This window comes from Diabrotica undecimpunctata, chromosome 1 (genome assembly GCF_040954645.1).
Source record: "Diabrotica undecimpunctata isolate CICGRU chromosome 1, icDiaUnde3, whole genome shotgun sequence".
NCBI classification, from domain to species: domain Eukaryota; kingdom Metazoa; phylum Arthropoda; class Insecta; order Coleoptera; family Chrysomelidae; genus Diabrotica; species Diabrotica undecimpunctata.
Window position 1 is genome coordinate 209107543 of NC_092803.1, and position 24949 is coordinate 209132491.

Genomic DNA, 24949 nt, shown 5'->3' on the forward strand with positions numbered 1-24949 from the left:
TAACATAAAAAATTTTTAGTTTCGTAGACGTTTTTCGTTACACAAAAAATTTATTTTTAATTGCTTTTTTTTTTCTTTAAATTTGTTGTTGTGTTTGGTGTAAGTACGTGTGCTAGACATTAATCTCAAATTTTGTTTTAAATTATGTATTTTAATAAGATTAGTTGTGTTGACTTTAAGGCTGAATATTTTGGCATTAATAATATAAAGATGAAAAACATTAAAATTACGGATTATATGGTTATAAAAGCCATAAAAAATCTAAAAAATGGAAAAACTTATGGACCTGATGATATACATACTGAACTTCTGAAAAATGGAACTGAAACATTATTCAATAGGATAGTATACATATTTAACTTCTGTATAAATGGTCACCTTTTTCCAAAAGAATGGAAAACTGCATATGTAACATCAATCTATAAAAAAAGTTGACAGAAAGCGATGAATACTTTACAGAGGAATATCCGTAACAAGTACAGCCAGTAGATTGTATGGGCGTTTATTAAAGATGAGGAAATTAAAGACCAAGAAGAAAAAGCCAGTAGCCAATACCAACTTTCTTATTTTAAATACAACACCTAGTATATTACGAGGGCTGAGAACCATAGGGTTCCAAGCGACAGTTTGTACAAAACTCGTTTTTAACAGAAATCTATTGTTTTTTAAATTCTGCATAGAATGGTATTGAAAGTTCTGCGATTCGTTGACAGATAGCGCCACAATCAACAGTGAAATCTAGTTCCAAGCGAACGAAATGGTTTAAAGTTAAAACCATATATGGTTCCATGTACTATAGTGAGAGTATTGGTAAAAGTTACATGTGAGTTTTATCAGTTAAAATTATCATTTTCTTGTTTACAATATCCTCCGTGTCCGAAAATGAATCTTGGGAGGATTATTGTAGCTCCGGTTCTGAATATCTTCCAGAAAAAGCCCATATATACTGTGCATTTACAGAAGAGTGATTCGGGCACACCACACTCTGATAAAAGAGGGAAAGGGACCAAAGATCGCATTTCAGCAAAGAAAATAATTTTCAATTTTCCATATGTAGAAGCGCATTATTTCAAGAAAGATTCAAAAAAAAGATATCTAGACCCAACACTTAACGTACAAAAAATGTATGAATTGTACATTGAAATGTGCAATGCAAACAATATACCTCCACAAAAGCTGTCGTTGTATACACATTTTTAATTTTGAGTATAATCTAGTTCTTGCAACCGAAAACGGATAGGTGTGACGTCTGCGAAGACTATAGATTGGCCAAAAAAGAGAAGAGGGTGCAGGCAGAAGAGCAACAGGCATATAATTCCCATATTAGAAAGAAATTAATAATGCGTCAAGAACGTGAAAATAACAAAAAAACAGAGAATTCAAACTGTGCCATTATATGTTTTGATCTGGAAAATGTCATAAATCTACCTAAATCTGAAGTCTATGTGCTGTTTTACAAACAGAAATTAAACGTATACAATCTGACAGCTCAGTTCTGTTAATTCAGAAGTTTACTGTGCAGTATGGCCAGAAACATTATGTGGGAGATCAGTCAATGATTTGTCTAGTGCCCTAATACAAATTTTAGAGAAAGTAGTTTTAAACATCCAGAAATAAACAACAAATAGTTGTGGTCCTCAGAACAGGAACTCCCTGATTTTAGTAGCAATGACTGACTTCCTGAACAGACATCCTAATATCCAAATAGCAACTATGAAATACTCCATACCTGGTCATTCGTGCATACAGGTTGTCGATAATATCCACTCTCGCATAGAAAAAGCTATGAAGGTTACGAATATTTGGTCTATACTAGCGTTTATTAGACTATTGTTAAACCAATCATTATACCTTCGTTAATTTTCTACTCTTCGTTAATTTTCTTCTTCCTTTGATCCTTCCAACGTCATGGTATAGGCTATTATTGTTAATGGCAATAAAGTCTACAATGATGTCATAATATGACATTTTTTAAACTTCAAATTTATTTAGGGACACAAAGTTCCAAGTACAGCTGTTACAGTGCCCTAAGGTTCCAAGTACAAGTGTAACATTTTGAAAAAACCATGAAATTTGCATTTTATACTACAACGACAGCATTGTTTTAAGAATCACTGTATTACCAAATCCTTAAACAATAATATATAACATATCTGACAAAGTACAATATTGTCGAAACCGTTTTATTTGACAGCAAACTTTAAAATTCGTCTCCTGAAAATTTTTGTAAATGTCGCTTGGAACCCTATGGTTTTCAGCCCTCGATTATACAATTTTTGTATTTGTCAGAATATTCTAGACATATCTCATGTACAATATCCTATACCTATCTTTAACTGTTTAGTATTTTCAGATTTATTACAAAATCTGAAATTTCCATTGAACGGAAAAAATCCTACCTAAACATTGGGTTTTCGAGGATTGTTTGTTAAGAGTGTTAAATTTGGTATATACTGCTTCATGGTCAGAGAGCCCTGCATTAATAATTTTAGAACGTACATCAAGGGGTGAGAAATCTGAGACAATATAATCCTTAGACAAGGAAAGAGAGAGGACAGGTAACGCTCATTTAATAAACCTTCCAAAAATTGAAGCCAGTTTAGATGTGACCGCATGTTTTGTGACCCTACCATTACTACCTCTCGCAGGGTTACCAGGTCTACTCATTTTTCAGTAGATCTACTAATTTCAACTTTAATTTATTGATTTACTAAAACACTATATCGATCTACTAAAAAATATGTAATGATAAAATCATGTTCAAAAAGTGATCATTTATAAATTGTCAGTGATCAATTATAAATTAAAAAAAAATCTATTTATTGATATATATCTATTATTCTCAATCTACTGAAGAAATAAAATATAACCTGGCAACTTTTTTGGTGCCCGTTAGTGCAAATTTAGGCTTCAGTCAATTCCATACGATTACGCGTCCCCCCTCTTTCCTTGTCTAAGATATAATCAATTATGGTAGATGTTGTTTTAGTAATTCTTCTAGGAGAATTAACGTTCTAATAAATGTAAGAGAAGTAACAACGTTCGAATAAATGTTCTTGTTAATAAGAAACTAAATAAAAACTATTTCAATGTTCCTTTTTACTGATATAAAATAAAAGAAAATATTTTTAATAATAGTTTTGTTTAACAAAACGCAGTACACAGTAACAGAAATGCACTAGATATTAATTCTACAGATGATTGGTTATGTAGACAACACACGAACACATTTCCAAATTTTCCGCCTATATAAGGGACAATTAGGAAAATGAAAACGCAGTTTCACAAGATTGGACATGTATGGCAGATAAAAATATCAGCTGGTAACAAGTGATAATACCGAATTGGATATAATGCTTGAGTTTGAAACAGGCTTCTGGTAGAAAAACAGCCCCAATATTTGATATTAGTTATTAATCGATTATTCGCACATTATTCGAACTCAGGAGCTCATGGAGGACAATTTTGATAGAAGAACTTATTTTGCGAAAAAATAATGGAACTGTTAGATAAAAATGTGATCCAATTGCATCATGTTTTGTTTTCTAATGAGTCTACCTTTCCACTTCACAGGCATGTTAATTGTCAGAATTGCCGCTATTGATCTAGGGAGAATCCTCACTGGATTAGAAAAAACATACACTGTATCCTTAAAAGGTTAATGTATGGGAAGGAATTGTTTTAGATCATATCATAGATTTATTTTTCATTAATGGCAATTTGAATGGCGATAATTCTTTAGGACTTCTCCAAAATAATGTTATACCAAGTTTTACAAACTTATGATCTGATCCAGCAAACCCACAAGTTCCAGCAAATATGATATACTTTAAGCAAGATGAAGCACTACTATATTGCCAAATCAATATTCGGTATTTTAATCAAAGATTTCCAAATCGGTGGATAGTTTGTCGAGGATCAATGGAATGGCCAGCACGATCTCCTGATCTGACAATATTAGACTTATTCTTATCGACTCAGCTGTCCTAAGAAGACGAATAACGCTTGCGATTAGATAGTACTAATTAGATGTTGAGTGAGTAACTTTAGAAGAATTTTCTATTTAACATTAGAAAGTTGCCAAGAGGTTTCCGGCAAGCATTTTGATCATCTCTTACACTCACGTTAATGTATTTTTTGTTTTTTCAATTTTTAAGAAATAAACAGTATCACTTATTAGTTTTTCAGTGTATTGTAGGAAATTTCTGTACTCGAATAATTTTTTTTTAATATTATTTTTTGCAATAAATCTGAAAATACTTAATATTTCCGAAATAGTTAAAGATGGATATTGAACATTTCACATGATATACGTCTAGAATATTGTAGATGTAGATGAGGCTACTTTCCATATGACACTATGGAGCAGTGAATGACAATGGAGTGTGAAGAAGACGATACAACGATTCGAACTTTATAGAATATAACAGAACCAGATATCGTAAAACATATTAAGCTATGACGTCTGAGGTGGATAGGGAATGTAACGCGAATGACCCAGCTAGAAAAACGCTTTTGATAGACACATTGGTCAGAGAAGAAGAGGAAGACCCAAAACAAGATTCCTTGATAACATCGATATAGACATGACAAATATGAGAATATATGCTTGGCGAAGGAAGGCGATTGATAGGGACGACTAGAGAGAAATTATTGAGAAGGTTAGGACCCATACGGGATTGTAAAGCTGATGAATGATGATGATGGCTACTTCTCATTTAAATGGTAGCACGGTCAATACACAAAACTGTAATTATTGGTCAGATAAGAATCCACATTGGATAGTCGAGGCACATACGCAGTATCGATAAAAGATAAATGGGTGGACAGGAAGTATTAATAATAATAATACCATTATTGGATAGTGGGCATTATTGGAAGTCATTCCAGAGCTAGCCAGACTTTTTCCTCGTGATATAAATCGCCAAATCGTGAATAGATCAATTTGGTTTCATAAAGATCACCTCCTTATTATATTCGAGACGTTCGTAAGATTCTCGACAATATATTTCGAAATGAATTTTCATTTAAAATGAATATGTTTCCAAAGACACTACCTTTAATTATTTTAATTTCTACATATTAACGGTCAATATAGGCCTTTAATAGATTTTATCTTGGATCGGCATTAAAAAATTGTAACAAAAGATTGTAAAATTATTGGTGGTCCCATTTAAAACTACGCATATTATCCATATATCTCAAAAGCTGTACATTTGGCAATGTCGGAATTATAAAATTTTTAATACATAACCAATATTCTGTTTCTATATAATACAGGGTGTCACAGATATGTAATGATTTATGTTTCCATACTTTACGCGCGCACTGTATATAAAGATACAAACCTCGGTAGCTTAATTACACTAGGCTATAGTGTAAAAAAGAAGAAAGAGTTTCTTAATAATAAATAACAATAAATTAAAATGTCAAATTGACATTTTGGTTTAAATTTACTTTTACATTTTGTAACCTTATAATAACTACTAAATTATTGTGTTTTGGGTGTTAATAAGTCAATCTATTTGATAATATTAAAGGTAAGAGTTAGTAAATGGTTCTTTTTGTTTTCAACATTATGCTTACACTGTAAACGCTGCGCTGGTAAATACGAGACTATACGTCAGGTCTTTGTGACTTCTATTCTATTCAGAATAAACTGTTCTACTTCCTTCACAAGTGTTCTTTCCATGATAACTTCTCCAACTTACACAATTACTATTTGAAGATTATTTTCATAGTGCAAATGACTTTTTTTCTCTCTCTACTTCTACTACTTCTCTCTCTTTAAAATATTCTAAATTTTATTCTAGATACTAGTCGCTGATAACCGATAATGACCACAGGCCCATGTGAGCGAAATTAAGTGTAAGCTAGCATATGAAATAGTTTTGAAGAATACAAATATGAAAAAGCAGAAAAAAATGCTTAAGTTGAGGTGAAAAACCTACACCAGACTACTTATTCTGAATACAGAAAAAACGTAGAAGAAAAGCTGAAGAGAAGGCGTAGGCAAAGAAATTAAAAACAACGACGTATAATAAACATAATGTTTAAACATCATCTGCGAAGATGGAACTTCACCTGGAGGACGATACAGATAGATTATGTTTGTGCTACTAAACGATGGAAGAGCTCAGTAATTAAAAAGAAGATAAAATCAGCTGCAGACTGTGGTTCTGGCAACAAAATGTTATAAGCAGAAATCTGCATTAATCTACACAGTAAACACCAAAGAAAATTTTAGAGAAGCATTAGCAAAATCTGGCTTACCAAAAAACGTCAAAAAAGGTGCAAAAAAGTTTGCCACTCCTACCCTCTGGTTTCCACCTAAAACCCCCCTCGCATGGAGGAAAAACGGAAAACATCGATTTACCAAGAATCTCTACGCGAGACATGGAAAAAATATGAAACAAAAAATGTAGCTGACATAATTTTGAACACAAATTTTAATAAGCACTTTTTGTGTAGAACAAATTGTTGTCTTAGAAACAACGCTTGAAGCGAACGGTGATTTTGACTGTCAGTTACACGCATGAAATCAATTTGAAATAGAATTTGTATTAACTTGACGGTAAAAATTCTATATCTTTTGATCAGAGTGTCCTATCGACAAAGATTAACTTCTTCTTAAAAGAGAAGAGCGCAGTTTTTGTATGTATTTTGAGCTTGGTATAAAAAGACATTGCATAACGTTATAAATGGATTTTTATTTAAGTGATGCATTCAAAACATTTACTTTCTAGTTACATCCCTTATTTTCTGTCTCAATTCGTGCTATAAGATCTATAACTAACTACTTAAATGACCTTTATTTCCGGACAATAATTAATATTTAAGCTTTTTCATTTCCATAAGATTAAATACAATAATTTTTTTTTGTAGAAACAGGTATTGATACTGCAATATTTCGGCTCTGATCTGCCACAAAAGATTGATTGGCCTTCCATAACTCCCAGCAGAATAATACGTCACATGCGCGTAGAAAGTTCCTTATTTCATTGAGTCATTTTATTTAAAATTATCAACTTCGTCCAAGTCAATAACATTATTGTGTACAATGCAGTTTCTGATTGGTAAACAAAAGATTAAAAATCAGCTGCGGCGTAGATCGGTGGTGGAATGCTAGTCTGGTTCTTTTTGAGTTTTGCGCCATTGTTTGACGTCTCGACGGCCTGAATTAACTGGCGTCGGACATCGATCTGTGCCTCTTTGCAGTGCAAGTGTCAACGTCTGGAACTACACACACTTGTCAAAAGAACTTTTATCAATGGAACTATTCATAAACACTGGTAAGTCAACTTTATTTTTGTCTAAATACACTGCACATATTACAATTATAACAAAAATATTATTTTTTACGTTATTAAAAAAGATACCCGTCTTTAAATACAAAAAATGACCAATAATGGCATTTACCTTTTTTTCAAATGAGGTACGCCCCTTTAAAAGGTTTATAAAATTCTTTATTGTAAATAAAGAAAAATACATATTTTGGTTTATCATACATTCTTTGGTTTACAATACTTATTTTGCTTTGTACAGCTCTTAGAGCAATGTAAACATATGGTCATTATGATAATACACTATTATCATAATGGCTTAGAGAAAAATTACTTATAGACCAGAGATTAACAAATAAAAAGCCCTTTTCGTGACACTCTTTGATACAGGTATCTAACAATTGCTTTTGATAAATTTAGTGATAACAATATGTGATAAATAAAATATGCAAAAGTTTAAACGTCATTTTTTACTTATAAACAATATATAAACAATGTATGATCGCTATTTGACTTTAAATACTAAAGGTAAATACCGGTAAATTATATGGAAAGGTGACACAATTTTCTTGAAAAAGCATAGAACATACTTTAAATACTTTAAAAGAAATACTTTAAAATAAGAGTTTATAAAGTTGTTTTTGTTCATTTGTTGCTTAATTGTTGCAAAAATAGTTTTAAAAATCGATTTTTTGAAAATGAATGATATTTTTTCTAAAAAGGCACAAAAAACTTTAATTTTGCGTGATAATAGGGACAATATCACACGTATTCACCTATAAAAATTTCAAGAAATATTAGTTATAGTGTATTTTTATGTATGAGAGAATAATAAAACAATAAATTATGTATGCAAATCCCTAAACTGTTGATACGGGTGACTCAATGAAAAACAGATATTTGTCAACAAGTTTACAGAAGTATATAGGAAAACAATTTTAAATTGAGTATGACCACCAGGTATAAAGATTGAAGCAGAATAGAATACAATAGTTTTGAGGGTTACTAATCCCTAAATAAGGTTGCCAGTGTCGGAGTGATGGAGGTTCACAGGTACTAATGAATTTGCAAGAAATGTAAGATGTTTATTTTATTGGTTATATATAACCAATAAAAGTTTAATAATTACCTACCTATTTGCAAAATAAAGTTTAATTCTTTAGATAAAATAAAACGTTTTATTTTATCTGAAATGAGTGCATTCCACGAAGTAAGGGTTTCAACAATCAAACATTTAATTCTTTAATTCCAGGAATCTACGACAGTAATTGACTAGATAATTACCTTCTAAACTTATTCCACAGAAAATGTGATAGTGGGTTTTTCCATTTTGTATATAGGAAGGTCCAAGTGGCGTATTCAAAATTCTTAACAGTTCACTAAAAGTAGGTACTTCAGTTGCAAGGTGCAGTTTATTGTGTATACTAGTGTTATGGAAAATTTGGAAGTGCCGTGTAAACGCCGAAAAATTGGTCCTCTAACAGTTAATGAAAAAACATTAATATTTAATTGTTTTAAATCATTTACAGACAAACGTTTATGTGAAAGTGTTGATGAGACCGTTGAGTTAGTTAGCAGTACACTTGGTGTTGGGAAATCTACGATTTACAGAGTTATTAAAGAAGAGAAATGTGGTAGTTTTCAAATGCCACGTAATGCTCCAGGGAAACCAAAATTTCAAATAGAATATCATTTTAAAGAAGGACTTCGACGGAAAGTGCATGAATTCTTCTTTAGACAAGAATTTCCAACATTGGATAAAGTTCTTGTCTCAGTTCGAGATGATAAGGATTACCCAGAAATGAGTCGAAGTACGTTATGGAAACTTTTAAAAGAAATAGGCTTCCGCTGGAAAAAGAATCCCAGAAAGTCTATTTTATTAGAAAGAAGCGATATTGTCATATGGAGAAGACATTTTCTAAGAATCATAAAGGAAATGAGAAACCAAAAAAGAAAAATATTTTATCTTGATGAAACATGGATCAACGAGGGTCATACACCAAATAAATTTTGGCAGGATGAAACTGTTACAAGTCAAAGGCACGCTTTTGTAAATAACTTATCTACTGGTTTAAACCCACCATCAGGAAAGGGATGCAGGCTGATAATAGTACACATTGGCAGTTCAGACGGTTTTGTTGAAGGTGGTTTATTAACTTTTGAATCAACTCGTACCGGTGACTACCATGAAGACATGAACGCTGATGTCTTTCAATAATGGTTCGAACAAATGATAGATCTTCTTCCTAAGAACTGTGTAATAGTAATGGATAATGCAAGTTATCACTCCAGACTTATAGAAGGACTGCCCACAACCAAGTGGTTAAAAAAAGACTTGCAGAATTGGCTGAGTTCAAAAAATATTACGTACCATTCCGGATCTATAAGAAAGGAACTTTATTCGTTGTGTGCCCTTCATAAAGAAAAATTTAAAAAATACGAAATTGATGAAATTGCCAAAAATCGTTGAATGACAGTACTTAGATCCCCACTATATCATTGTGAATTAAACCCGATTGAACTGGTATGGGCACAGATAAAGAGTGAAGTTTCAAAAAAAAATACAACTTTTAAAATTCATGATGTTAAACAGTTGTTTTTGGAGGCCGTAAATAATGTAAAACCTGAAAACTGGGAAAAGGCAGTAAATCACACTATTAAAGAAGAGGAAAAAATGTGGAAGCTGGACAATATTACTGATAAAATGATCGAGCCAGTTATTATAAATCTTGGTTCTGAAAGTTCATCTTCTGAATCTGATTTGGATTTGTAACAAGTAGCTGTAAGTTTTATATTAATATTTTTATTCATATATTTAACATACCTTAGACGGTTTTAAAAACTCTTTTTCTTTTTTGTAATTTTTAAAAATTAAAAAAAATGTGAATTTTTTAAAACCCTTTTTAATGTAGGCCAGTCAGTTCTAATATAGTGTGTGATAAAAGAGGTCACTTTTGTTTACATACACATAACACTTTATAACACTGAAATAATTCATTTATTTTTTACAATTATTCAAAGTAATCTTTCAATTAATCTTGAGCACGCCCATGGAGTGGTCGGAGCTACCAGTTAAAATTATGCTAATTACTCTCTCGTTCATAAAAATAAACTATAATAGTAATTGGAAAGTTGAAATTGTTTATCCCAGAAATATTTTATCTATAACGGTATTATACGTAAACTATTGGGTCTACATTGTTTTTTTTATTTTTAAATGCATATTTACAATCTACTCAGAAACAGTAGATTGAGTAATTAGTAAATGGGATGACAATATTGACTTGATTTAGGTACCGTCCAGTGACAGTTCTCCATTTACACCTATGCAACCAGGTCTTCTGGCCAAGTCCTCTTCAGTCTTCGTTCTTTCAGTGGTGCCTGAAATTTACTGATAATTTGGCTGTGGTGCGTTGAATTAAGAATTTTGGCCTTGTTGGCGTGAAGTGATATGAACTGAGTGTTTTTGGCGTTAAAGTGTTGCTGCCAGGTTAGCTTTCGGTCCCAATGCAACCCAAGATATTCCAAGGTCTCTAACAGGAATGGGGTTCAAACTAACTTGTGGACAACTACGTCTTCTTTTTGTAAATGTGATTTGGGATGATTTTTTCGTCATTGAATTGAATTTTCCATTTTGTCCTCCAATTCTATAATGTATGCAAATAATTTTGAAGCTTTTCAGATGCTATGCAATATGCAATCTTTGTTTGAAACTAAAACGGCTGTATCATCGGAAAAAGTCACCACTGAGACGTCATCTGTAATAGGTATATCAACAGTAAAGATTAGGTACAGGAAGGGACCGAGGAGACTTTCCTGAGGAACTCCCTCCGGATTGGATAGAGTGATAGGTTGATTGATCATTATTGATTTTTCCTTGGAACGAACATTCCTTAATATAGGACTTCAGGATAAGGTACATATCGCTAGGTAGTAAAGATATTAATTTATATAACAAACCGTTATGCCAGACTTTATCAAAACTCTGCTGAATATCGAGAGATGCTGAGGAACACATAGTCTTTTCTTTCAAACTTTTCTTGATTTTATTTACTATTCTATGACACTGTTGGATTGTTGAACAATTTTGACGGAAACCAAACTTGGTTCTGTAGGCAATTTACCTGGATTTCGAATCATTATAATAACTGGCTTATCTGCAGCATGAAAACTGCTTTCCTGGGACGATGTATTAAAATTCTCTCATCGATTAAATCGTATTCTGGAGCTTTGTGAGAGCTGTGGTACTCATTATTATTCTGTGAACCTCGAATGGGGTGAATGCTTCTATTGGAGGTGATAGTTGGCAGGGTGCATCTAGATATTCGCTAACTACATCATTAATTTTTTGACCTAAATATTGGGTCAATGTTTAGGTCATTCGTATACATGAATTTTCAAAGCACCAAATTGAAGAAAAAGACTTATTTTATCAAATTAAATCATTTAACAATTAAAAATTTAATGTTAAATAATGTTAAATATTGTTTAACGAATTATTTCGAAAAGTATTGAAATAAATATTAATAAAAAATGCTGAAGGCGTGACTAAAAGCTTTATTATACCGAATTATTGTAACAAACTTAAAAAAATACACACATAAAAAATATATATTTTGTGTTATTGAAAAAAAAATACATTTTTGTTTACCGAAAAAATGGTCGTGTAATATGAAATACTATGAAATATTCTTCTAACGAAGAAAATCGCAAATATAGCAATCGCGTTTGGCATCAGATTGCTCCCCTTAAATTTCGCATTCTGCGTCATCTTTTGGGTTACTGTCCATATTCAGGAATTCTTTCTCATCAATCGAGTCATCTAAGGGTGGGATACTTTCTTTAATCATCTAAAGATGTTTTTTCTTGCTTTTTTCTTAACACACCTTGAACTGGCTACCACAAATTGGCTTTTTCTTTCCGTCGAACCCAACTTATCTTTTAATTTTATTTTTGATTTACTCTTCCAGTTCATTTCTGTTTGTGGTCAAAATTTTGGCTGTTCCCGATTTTCGGTCTCTTGTCGTTTTTTAAGAACAGGAATGGGAAGTATGTGTTGTGATCAAACTGGTTTCCATTTATTCCTTCATCGGCATCGGTCACGAGTCGGGTTTATCTGGCTTTCATATTCAACGGATGCTTCTTAATTCTTGTGTGGTTCCACTAGAAAATCCTCTTCGGAAAAATATGCCTGTTTACTGGAAAGATATCTGTTTGTCGAAATTACTGATGTCAAAATGAGATATTGGGCGATAATTTTGTCTTAAAAATTGACGAATCTCTTCACTGCAGAAAATTTTCAAAGCCTCCATTACGGATTTGTCTAGTGGTTGCATCTTATATGTATTGTGAGGAGATGCGCACAATAAAATTACGTGGTTTTTCCCCTAGCAGCGATAATAGCTTCTATGCTTCTTCTGAGCGAGCGATGTCCGTCCAAAAAATCAAAAGTATAGGATTTTCGACACTTGGTTTTACATAATCGATGAAGTGATTAAACCATTGCGTAAAAATGTCGGTTTGAAACCTCCCTGATAGATGGAAGGCAAAAAGAGGGTACTTCCAGGTGAAGCTCCCTTTTTAACAATTCACTGGCATTCTTGCAAGGGAATATAAGCAAAGGGGGCACATAATTCCCACTTCCGCTCATAAACAAAACGCAAGTAATCAGAGGCCTCGCTCCGCAGACGTCAGCACTTCTATTTACCTTCGTCCTTATGTCTTAATCTAAAACGTATTAGCTAGTGCTTTTCAGCGGTTTTTTAAGTAATGAGAAGGGATTTGGAATGTTATTTCTCCTGGCTAACTGGAATGTAAGATTCCAAGGATCCCGTCTGGTTAATCCAGAATAGGCTTTCTCCATTTTCAGATGATCCGGCCAAATAGGTTTTTAGGATTTAAATTTTTAATCGTGTAATATGAAACACTCTTTTATAATTGCCTTCTAAATTAATTTGGAGGTCAGATCGAAAAAAAAGATAGCAATGTATCTAAAATGAGCGATATCCATACATTAAAGATTACATACATCATTTATCATAATATCAAGTAAAATCACCTTTAAAAGTGTTTGAAATAACTTTAATGAACTTGCCCAAAAATATTATGTGCACCGAAATCACATCTACAGTCAGAACAACCAAATGCTTAATTACCATAAACTAAACACTCTTGTTGGTGAACTTTCAATTAATTGGAATGACATTAGTAGCAACTGAGCATAGATGGTATTAGTAGTTTTGAGACAAATATGGTATTCCATTTTACCGGATATATTTCGTAACTTCGATAGGAAGTTAATTTTTTTACTCGAAATGTTGACATTTTTACACGAATTAAAAAAATACATTGTTGTAGTACCCTAAAAACCCGAGTTTTTTCGATTTTATTATTTCAAAAACTGCATTCATACTTGCTGCAGTAACTATTAGGTTCTATACTAAAATTATATAATTATATTCCTATTACTTTATTCTTCTTGTTTTATTTTTCAGATTATCAATTGCACCATGCCTTGTGATGTTTGTTACCTTTAAGTAAGCATTCTCCAAACAAAATGAGCCGCTCAAAAGAAAAAGTCACCAACATATTCCGTAAAATCTTCAAATCATCATCCAAAGATGGAGAGGGTCCGAGTAAACCCAGTACTTCCGGAACGGGGTCCCCAGCTAGACGATTGCTGCGCGGTTGCCGCGATAGCGTCGCACCTGCAAACACCTCTCAAGCCAGTCCTGCCTTCTCCACAAAGTCCAAGAAGGACGAGACTCATACGAAGAGTGTTAGGGCAAGAAGGCTGATGAAGGAGTTGCGCGATCTGCAGAGGTTCCAAAACTCCAAGCCTGATCCAGTGTTCACTGTAGAATTAGTAGAGGACAATCTGTTTGAGTGGCACGTGAAACTTTACAAAATAGACACTGACAGTGAGTTGGGCAACGACATGCGGGAACTGGGAGTGACGTATATTTTGCTTCATCTCATTTTTCCCGAAAACTTTCCATTTGCACCCCCTTTTATGCGCGTTATCTCACCTAGGATAGAAAAAGGCTTCGTTATGGAAGGTGGGGCTATCTGCATGGAACTGCTGACTCCACGGGGATGGGCTAGCGCCTACACCGTCGAAGCGGTAATCATGCAGTTCGCAGCCAGTGTGGTGAAGGGACAGGGACGTATTCAAAGGAAGAACAAGGGCCAAAAAGTGTTCAGTAGACGTACGGCAGAAGAAAGTTTTAGATCGTTAGTCAAAACACACGATAAATATGGTTGGGTGACACCAAGTTTATCTGACGGTTGAAATATTATGTAGGTAAATAAAAGAATCGGTAAATATATTGATTAATAGTTTATTTACATTTTTATATTGTCCAAAACGAACTCGTCAAATAGAATATTAACATAGATTTACCGATTTTGTTACAACCATGAAATCACAGGTGATACAATGAAGCTTGTGTTCTTTTCAATCAAGATAACCATAAAATGCTTATATTGTTATCCTATATTGTCGAAGGATTTTATTTTAATCGTTCAACTAGTCTTTTCTGCAATATTTTTAACGTAAATTATGAATACTTGCCATTGTATCGCTGAGAAAAATGATCTCAATAACCAATCCGTTCCGTATTTGTGTCAAAAAGTAGATTTGTAGGAACATAGGTTAAAAAGATAAGTATTGATAAATTGGTCGCAAAAATACTCTTTGTGTGTCTTTAATCAGTTACAGGTTACAAGGATACATGTATAACATTTTTGAAAGTACGTCAAAATTTTGAAGACATTCTGAAAAGCATCAATTATTCTTGCTGTATTTTAATTTACAATGACAGTTTTTCAAAATATTGGATAATATTGTTGCGATATTCATTAATATGCAATATATTCTCAAAATTGCAGCTGTTGAAACTATTTTTGTCTTCTGCTTAATTTTCTTTATATATACTCCACCATTGGCCTACATACTTATGTTGGGGATTTCAATAACTGGTTTATGTAGAATACTCCCGAAACGACCATCTCTGCGCCTTTGGTCACAATAATCTCGACTTAACAGCGACGTAGACAAAAAGGATATCATAATAATATTGAAAATATGTAAATATTTATGTCCTTAACGACGAAATTGGATAGTTTCTTTCAAAAATGATCAAATAATAATATTAGAATACAATGACTGGAACATCGAACAGGAAAAGTGTATTTTTCATTAAAAAAGAAATCAAAATTTTATCATACAATGCCATAAAACAACCATTTTTAAAATATCTTTCTGTGAGCATAATTTATTTGTATATTAATATAATTTTCTTAAACCTATTTATGTCTGCTGGTGTGTATATTTCTATGAGAATATCTAGTATAGGTTATTGATTATGATAAAAAAAAGGACTAGAAATGCCTACAACGTTAAATGGGTTTTCCTGCTTCATATGGTCAGTGACCACCAACTTAAGTGCCAAACCAACGGGTGCGCATTTGAGAAAGAGGTGAATTAGTACCTATGGACTAAAATGCATTTGGGTGATTTCTGTGCACTTTTCGTACAAACACATCTTCAAAAAAATTATTCAAAATTAAATTCCCTATCAAAATAATAACAATAATTTTGTTTGACAAAAATATATTCAAAAAACGAAGCACAATCCTTTCTCTTCAAAATGACATTTGGTAGAAGTCTTTGTTATTCGTAGGATCCGAGAGAAGATTTTTCAAATTTTCTAGAAAATATTTTTCTAGAACATTGTCTACTAAGGTTTATTTATATACAGTGGTGCATTTATTAGAAAGAAAAATTAATTACCTTTAAAATTATAAGTACCTATGTATTCTAGAAGGTTCTAGGACTAATTTTATGCAAGATATAATAACAGATATTTATATTTACTAACTTTTACGGATATTTACTAAATTTTCAGTTATAATTTCTTTCCTTGTATATTTAGGTATAACTAAATCGTTGCAAGCATTACACTTTATTAAACCGTATCTTGGTTACCGTAAGCCCTAGTATTTTTTACGACAAACCATTTTAAGGTACAGAAAATAAGATTTCTTGTTAATTTAGTCGAATCTTCAAGGAAGAGTCTCCCTTTTTTGCGGGAGTTTTGAGCAAGTTGAGGAATAGGGGGAGTGATAGTATGCTGGTAGCAAAGCCGGGGAAAGGACTAGTTGATTCTAGGACGTCGTAATACTCATTGGGAAGATCATTACCAGTCAAATATACATGTTTGGCTTTAGGGAATGTAACTTTTTTATAGGATTCTTGGTGAGTATGTGCCCCAGGCGATGGCAAGGAGTTTTGAAGGACAGTTTAGCTCTATTTTTAAGGCTATTAATCGTACGTAGTAAGTATCTCTTGCTGAGAGAATAGATTCTGCTCACATTAGTGTGCATGTTGGCAAGTGTATGGATTAGTGCTGAAGGATAATCAGCACGTTTTCTCATGCATTTCCGCAGGATTTTTGTTTCAGTGGCCAAGATTTTTTTTCGATCTGTCGTTTGTTAATTGACGCATTGGTACTCGCCTTGTATTCGATAAATGTTTTGTAGGTGTGTAGGAGAATTTTGAATACAGTACCACTTCTTTTACCAGACAACGCACGCAGGAGATTAGCTGGATTAGCGTTCGAACAATTGGCCCATATAGTAGTCTAGTACACTTTGCACAACTGTGCAAAGTGCGCAATTGATGAAACTTCTGGGTTCTTAATTCAGTTAATGTGAGTTCAAAAATTACTAAAAGAAGCAAACTTTAATTAAACCTAGACGCCCTGTCAGAGACCCACTTGTTCTCCAAAATCATAAAGCTCGTCATTTAGAATTTGCAACAACACATATTCAGTGGAATATCGATAATTGCAAAAATATTCTTCTATAGTAGGAACACATCCTAAAGGCATATTTTTATCTAATAAATTAATAGCCCCTATTTTTCTGAGAATAGCCGTATCAAACTCATCACATTTAAACTTCAGTATACAGAGTGCAAGAGGAACACATCCTACTATAGAAGTCAGATGGTCTACAGAAGAGTTAAAGAACGATTCAGTACCTGCAATCTCGCCTAGACCGTTAGTTTTTGAGCTAGTGGCATAATGCTTTGGTGATGTATATAGGGACGCACCGCACTTGTGGAAGTGATTAAACGGATGACTGGTGACTCTTACGTTCAAAACATTCTGCAAAATTATATTTTGCCATATGTTGGTTACATTGGATATGACAGATTCAGGTTAATGCACGATAATGCTCGACCACATGCTGCTGCAATAGTGAGTAATTATCTTGATGAGGTCGAAATTCTAAGATTGGATTGGCCACCATTTAGCTCGGATTTAAATCCAATAGAGAAGATGTGGGCTATAATACCGCGTACGACAAATCCCGTTCCAGATAGAATTCCCAAGGATATGTCCAAAATTTACTTGCAAGCAGGCCGAGAAGGACGCAAGCAATAATAAGAGCTAAAGGGGGTAATATTCATTACTGATCATGCATTTGTTTTAGTAAAAAGACTTGTTTAAGCAATTTAAATTAGCATTTGAGTTTAAAGTAAAATAACTTTATTTATTTACCTCATATTAAGCATTATTTTTTTCACAATTTTCTCCCCATAAAAATTTAAAATTGTTCAATCAATATTGTTATAATAAACTCTTCTCCACAAAAAGACTTGATTGACCAACATTTATTTTTAAAGAAAAGTAAAGTTTATAGAACAATGTTTGAGAAAAAATGACACAAAAATATTGTAAGGGGCGAATTTTGAAAAATCATATCTCGGATACTATGAATCCCAAAGATTTCTAACAACCGTTATTTTAAAGAGAAAGGTTAGACTTTTTTCTGTAAAGCAATGCCTATACCTGTACCCCAGTAGAACAAATTTTTGGGACATTTAAATCGTTGTCTATTGTGTTTTTTTGGTTTGGTTTTGAACATATTTTTGACAAAAAAAAATTATTTTTGACTTTAAAAGGTGATATTTTTCTAGAAAATTTACTTTTAAATAACTTTTTGTAAATGTATATTTACGAAAAGTGCAAAAAATTTACCCAAATGCACCCTAGTGCATAAAAAATAATTTACCCCTTTCTCAAAAAACATCTGTTTAAAGGTAGCACTCCGCGGTTTTCTTCATACTTAAACACATAAAACAATATTCACCACATACAACAATAAAAGCCCTTTAACGTTGTACTTCCTTTCTAAAGTACAGCTGGTTCTTAAAAAACCTGATACGACTCTTAACAAGATACGATCATTTTGAGCAGTTTATTTGATTGGTCTGACATTATATTATATAAACAAACAAACAACAAACAATTAATTACATTTATGTTAATTTATAAATTGTAATAATTATTAAGGTATTAATTTTGATATAATTTTGAATTCCTGCATTTTATAAAGAGTATAATATATTGTTGTTATTATTTTTATTATTATTAAGGAATACAACAAATGACCAACTCAACAATATATTAAAGTAAGAATTGTTACCATATTAAAAGATAACTGGGCACTATCAGAGGCAGCAAACCATTTTAACAAAAAATGGAGGGAACAAGAAACTCTCGAAAGAAAGCAAGGGTCTGGAAGACCACAACTATATTAAATTTAGGAATATACAAATAAAATTAATATTTTGTAATATTTCCATCAGCAGTGATAACAGCTTGTGCGTGAAAGGAACTATCAAATTGTCTTCTTCAGAGAGCTCTTCCCAAACCTGTTGTATACCGTGCCACAGCTCTGCAGTATTTTGAGGTATAAAATTACGGCGATACAATCGTTTTATAATAACCCCATAACATTCTCGATTGGGTTTAAATCTGGACTATAGATGGGCTATGATAAGATTTCGATGTTGTTATTTTGGAGCCACTGGTTTATTATATTTGCAGTGTGGACAGGACAATTATCTTGTTGGAGGATAAAATTATTTTCTGGATAAAATTGTTCTATACTGGGAAACATGCTGTTTTCTAGAATATTCAGATAAGTCTGCCCAACAAACCTACCATCAATACGCCATACCATTCCCATTCCTCTAGATAAAATCCATTTCCATATATTGGCGCTAGAATGACCAGCTGCTCAAAATCTATCAACATATAGAGGATTAAATCTATTATTATCTGGTCTATACACCCCTTGTTTTTTGCTACAGTTCGGTACCTAAGGAGCAATGCTTTAATTCTGCGCCAAGTTGTTGTCTTTCTTCCTGGAAAGGATTCTCTTCTAATCTCTCCAAAAGCGTACGATCATCATGAAAGGTAGATATTTTTGGTCTTTCAGAACTTTGCTTTCTTTCTAAAGTTTCTTTTTCTCACCATCTTTTTCCATCTTTCTCCAACCGTCTTCTAATTTCGTTACAATTCTTGCTTTTACTTCTTTGCTAGCATGAGCCCATCTTTTAAGGTTGAACAGAATAAGTTATCTGACAAATTTTAAGATTTGGCAGTGACAGTGACAGTATGTAAATAATAAGTATTTATCCTTCAAAATACACTGCTGAATTTTGTACAAAATATTCTTTAAGAGACGTATCAGTTTTTTTAGGAACTAGCTGTACAAAATCCATAGCCTGTATAGATATCCAAGACGATTTTTTAAGCTTTAATTAAATACATCAAACACTATTGTATATTGTACAGTGCTTTTCCTTTGATTAATTTATGACCATATGTGTTACCGATTTATAAGATCACTTCAATAGTTTTATTCAAATATTGAGGGTCATTTTCTCTATATCCTTCGGAATGATTCTTTCGTGTCTTTTGTTTAAAGATAAACATTATCATACATTTTGTTAGTTGATGAATATATTTTGGTAATTATAAAAAATTTACATATTTTAAACAAACCTTATCGATGCATATTAAATTAATTTAAAAAATTATAACGTCAAAACGATATGTAAATCGAAAAAATGGTATGTGTGACCTAATTTGTGTGTATTATATGGATGTAGAGTATGAAAAAAGATAACAACGTAATCTAGCTCATATATTTAGCGATTTGTAAAGGTGTAAAATGAGTTTCTAAGGGAACGGGTTTATTATAAAGTTTGTCACAGCCCTATAAAAACAGAATTCGATTACCATTTGTCTGCTTAGATATTTAGTATGTATTTATGTTCGTTAAACAACAATACTATTAAAAAACTAAACTTATCATGTCTTCAATTACATATGAACATTGTTTTAGCATTTTTTTTTACTTAAGTTGTTGTTGAGTTTATACTGTAAATGTCAAACAACTAGTCTGTCGTTGTAAAGATTTTTGCACGGCAACTTGAAAGATCTGTGTGTACCTATCAGTTCAACAGATTTAGAATTCTAAGAAATAGTGTTGTTTGTTTTGGAGCTCCAATTGTTACCTGTTACCGAAAAAGACCTAATTATAATAAGATCCTAAAAATATTTTCGTTAAACCAACCACATCCTACGTCAAAATCTCTCTCTCTATCTCTTTCTCTCGAATGGCGCTACAGCCATTGTAGTCGGACTCTGGCATCCCTCAGCATCAGCCTCCAAGCATATCTTTCCTTGGCTGTTCTCCTTTAATTATCCACTCTTAATATCTCTTTAACATCGGTTCTCACTTTATTTTTCCACCTTTTCCTTGGTCTTCCTACTAGCCGACGCTTCGCCAAAGGCTTTCTACTAGGTGTTCTGTTATTATTCATTCTTACATGGTGAACTGTCCACCGCAATCTTCGTGTTTTCCAAAAATCATTAGTGCGTGGTTTATATCCCTCTCTGAGTTGTTTCAGGAATTTATGTGCCCCTCTAGTCTCACCCTATTGAAATCTTCCTCCATATTTAGTATTTGGTCATTTTCGTATCTGCTCTTCTTTCTTCTGTATATTTTGTCTACCTTTCTTCGTTCGTCCTCAATTTTTTCGCTCATTTATGTTTTACTTTGAGTATACTACAGATATAATTCACTTTTTTTTTGTCTTTTGCTTGTTTACATTCTTCATCAAACCAAAGCTCACTTTTTTTGATGTTTTCTAAATATCATCACTCTTTTAGCCATTTACCATGTTAACCTCTCAATCTTATTCCATTACTCTTGTATAGTTTCCCCCCTCTATACTAGGAGTTCTTTATTTAATTATTCTCGCAATCGCTTTTTTATTTCTGGATTTTTTAGGTAGTTCAGGTTTAATTTTTCGGTCTTTGGGTGTCCCTCAAGCAACATCTATTTCAAACTCATCGGACTTCTACCTTGCATTCTAGATTCTACTTACGCTTTGTATACTTTTTGTAAAATGACATGGATACAATTCGTCTCTTTCTCCCTCAATTTATTAACAATTGTTCTCATTTAGTCTTATTCATTTTAGAAGATTTTTCCATAATTTTAGATATTTTTAGAAGTTTCAGTCAAAGGATCGCAGTTTGTCGACTTTGAGTACGGTTTTGATGTATGTCTGCATAATTGTAGATTGCATTTGCTCTAACAGCTGATGAGTCTAAATCAACAGTATGTTTATAGTCATGATTCATTAGTGTGCATTGATCTACATTATCAACGGCTTTTTTAAAGTCTGTGTAACTATTTTAGTACCATATTTATGATATTCTACAACTTTTCCAATCGATATTCCCACAACTTGCTTAATTGATTTATCAATTAGTTAAGACTTTACTTCATCAAATATTTTTATCACAAATGACGTTGAAATCACAAACACTGCAAATTACCATAAAACTAAGAAGTTCATATAAGCAAGCACAATTTACGAAAAACTAAAGAACAAAAAAACTGCAGCTAAAGATGGTTACCAAATGAATTTTGATAGCGCAAAATGTAGATAGCCTTCAAAGACTAGTTCACATATTGAATACAACAGCAAAAGAATTTAATATGACGATTTGCTACTCAGAAAACTAGAACAATAGTAATCAGTAAAGAACTAATGAGATGCATACTTGAAGTTAATAGAGTTAGCGTTAAACAAGAATGAAGACGTTGAAAAACAAGTAACAGATCAAGTATAAAGAGCAAATATATTAGCAGGATGTCTTAAAAATACTACATGGCGTAACCGACATTCATGGAGTGACAATTTTCCATAGAGGCAATAATCTGCCAATGAACAAGCAAAATTGCTCATATAAAGGAAGAACAACAAGGATTTTTTTTTTGAAGCGAAGCTTCTATACTGGCGTTGTATTACTTTTTTCTCTACAGTAAAATACTGAGGCGAGTGTCACGAAACATAAGATGGCATCGTCATGGGTAACGGAACTAGCGAAATAGCGGTTCTTTAGATCGATTCAATCGATACACTTGTAGTCATCATACATTTACTCTAAGCAGGATTAAATTAGAACTGCATGAAAAATAACTAATACAATATAAACATTAAATAAGAAGTAAAAATTATAAAGGGGAATATCTGTCACTAAACTATTCGATTCGTAACGGATGTCAAAATTTATTAAAAGTCATAAATGTCAATTGGACGATATCTAAACTTTTTCTACTTAATTTTGTCTTTTTAGTCCAAAAGAAAAGCAAACTAATTAACTATTAAATCGTTTAAAAAACGAATTCTACTTATTTATGAGGCTGTTGGATATTTATTGTGCTCTTTTATTATTAAGAAAATAATCTAGCAAATACCAAACTAACTGTTAAGAGTCACAAACTAGGTGTGTGACGAGTTTAAACATTGCTTAACACTTATCATTGATTAATTAATCTCTTATATTGTAAAACTAATTCTACAAACCGTCTCTACCTTCTGTTAATCAAAGTAGTTTTCTTCTAATATTAACAAACTAATTTTTTTATGTTTATATTGAGGTTTCTTTCATCACTTTATTTACAATTTCTTTTTAATTTCGATTATATCCATATATGGTTTTACTAGCTTACGTATTTGAGTCATATTGCCCTTTAGATAACGCAATGCAACTGAGATAGAATCAGCTTAGTTGGTTAGATGGTTATTAGACTCAAACGATTCTTGTTATTCTCCTTTTCAAGCAAGCAATTTAATTAAACCCAGCCTGTGAGACTTGTTCACCTATTGAAATGACGTTCGGGTGTAACAATTTATTGGAGCGATGTGTATTAACTCGAGTACAACAGGAGTTACTCCATCTCGCTCTTATGCTCCAGACCATCCCTTTCCCCACTATAGCACTCTGATACGCGATAGCGGCACAACTATCAGCGAAAGGCTCTTGCTCCCACTTGCTTCACAACTTTTTATGCTATTATTTTTGCAGGTTTTGTGAACTGTAGTTACCCCGGTTTCATCTAAGTTGTAAATACCGTTTGCTCCAAGATTGCACCGTTGTAGGAATTGGACGGAATTCTCTGCATAAGTCAATGTCTTGTACAGTGTGTTTACCCACCTAAAATATTTTGTACCCCTAGATCCATACCAGTTATTATCATACCAGAACCTTCAATAGCTAAGAAAACTTTCAAAAAGGGATCTTTGGTATTTGCTAGCATCAAAATTGTTACTCACTGATTATACTTAATTAAAAAAAAAAAACATTTAATGTTGTGTATCTCCAATGTTATACTAGTTAACGGTACGTGTAAGGTTCAATTTAAAAAAAATGCTCAGTATATATTTTATATATAAATCTTTAGATAGTTGTTTAGCTTGATAGCTTTTAGCTTTTATATTAAAATCAGGCAGTTAAAATACTCCTTAAATATTTTTTAATTTATAAAAAAAACAGACGAACTCTATACAATGCGAATTGTTTTTATTATTATTAACAAAACTGTCAAAGTATTGATATAAAATTTAATAAAATATGAAAATGTTAAAACAAAATCCATTGACCATTTATAAAATTTGACAATTTTTTAAAATATTTAGAAAAAACAATTTAAAATCGTATATTAGCCTCAAAGGCAAAAAGCTTGTAGGAAAAATTAATAAAAAAATTGTTTCTCAAATGTTATCATAAAAAAAGCGAAATTTTAGCTGCCTGACACGGTTACGCAGTATTATATTTTTCTAGATGATTGAACGTTTTTTAATGTTATCTCTGTTTTTCGAGTTTAATTGTTATATATATATACATTTTGTCTTCCAACAAAACTACATATTTTGTGAAAATGGCTCAGCTAGGCTAGCATTTTCAAAATATGAAAATTTGTTAAGAAATCGATGTCATCAATGTTACAAATACATGTTTTTATTAAGCAATTATTTCATTTTTTACCGCTGGAATGCTTCTTCATCTAACCAATTTTGTAAACCTACCCATCTATTGTTTTGTGGAGATTTTGCTAGATTAAAAACACTTTTACAGGTTTTCTAGAACACCTGTAAAAGTCTTTTAAATGATTGCAATGACTTGGTATTAAAAATCTAACAATTTGCAAAAAGCTATTCAGCAGAGAAAGAATAATTTTGGAAACTTGATAAGGTAATAGATAGATGGATAGTTTATTGGTAATAATAATATAAAAAGTACTTTCACAAAATATAGTAAAGTAAAGTCAAATATAAATATAACCATAAGAAAATATAAAAATAAGTCAATAGTTAAATATATATAGAGAAATATAAAACATAAAACTTAATGTATTAAAACAATAATAGACGGTTAACAATCACAATAGATTAAAATTGGAAGAGATATACTCCTCAAATGAAAAAAGGCATTTACTAGAAGGCA

General features: G+C 32.2%; 2 protein-coding genes across 2 annotated transcripts in view; both read left to right on the forward strand.

Moving 5' to 3' along the window:
- Positions 1-5446: 5446 nt before the first annotated feature.
- On the forward strand, positions 5447-14574 carry LOC140432928 (ubiquitin-conjugating enzyme E2Q-like protein 1). The gene is made up of 3 exons (XM_072521104.1): positions 5447-5540; positions 6886-7292; positions 13778-14574. The coding sequence occupies exon 3, from the start codon at positions 13840-13842 to the stop codon at positions 14572-14574; it is 735 nt and encodes a 244-aa protein (XP_072377205.1). The 5' UTR covers positions 5447-5540; positions 6886-7292; positions 13778-13839.
- Positions 14474-24949, forward strand: part of LOC140432927 (methyl farnesoate epoxidase-like) — a 37443-nt gene continuing 26967 nt past the window's right edge. The window contains exon 1 of the mRNA XM_072521103.1: positions 14474-14586. The gene's annotated coding sequence lies outside the window, so the exon portion shown is untranslated. The remainder of the gene's footprint in view (positions 14587-24949) is intronic.

Excerpts from the sequence above, each read along its gene's own strand:
- LOC140432928 (XM_072521104.1), top strand. The coding sequence starts at position 13,840 with ATGAGCCGCTCAAAAGAAAAAGTCACCAACATATTCCGTAAAATCTTC.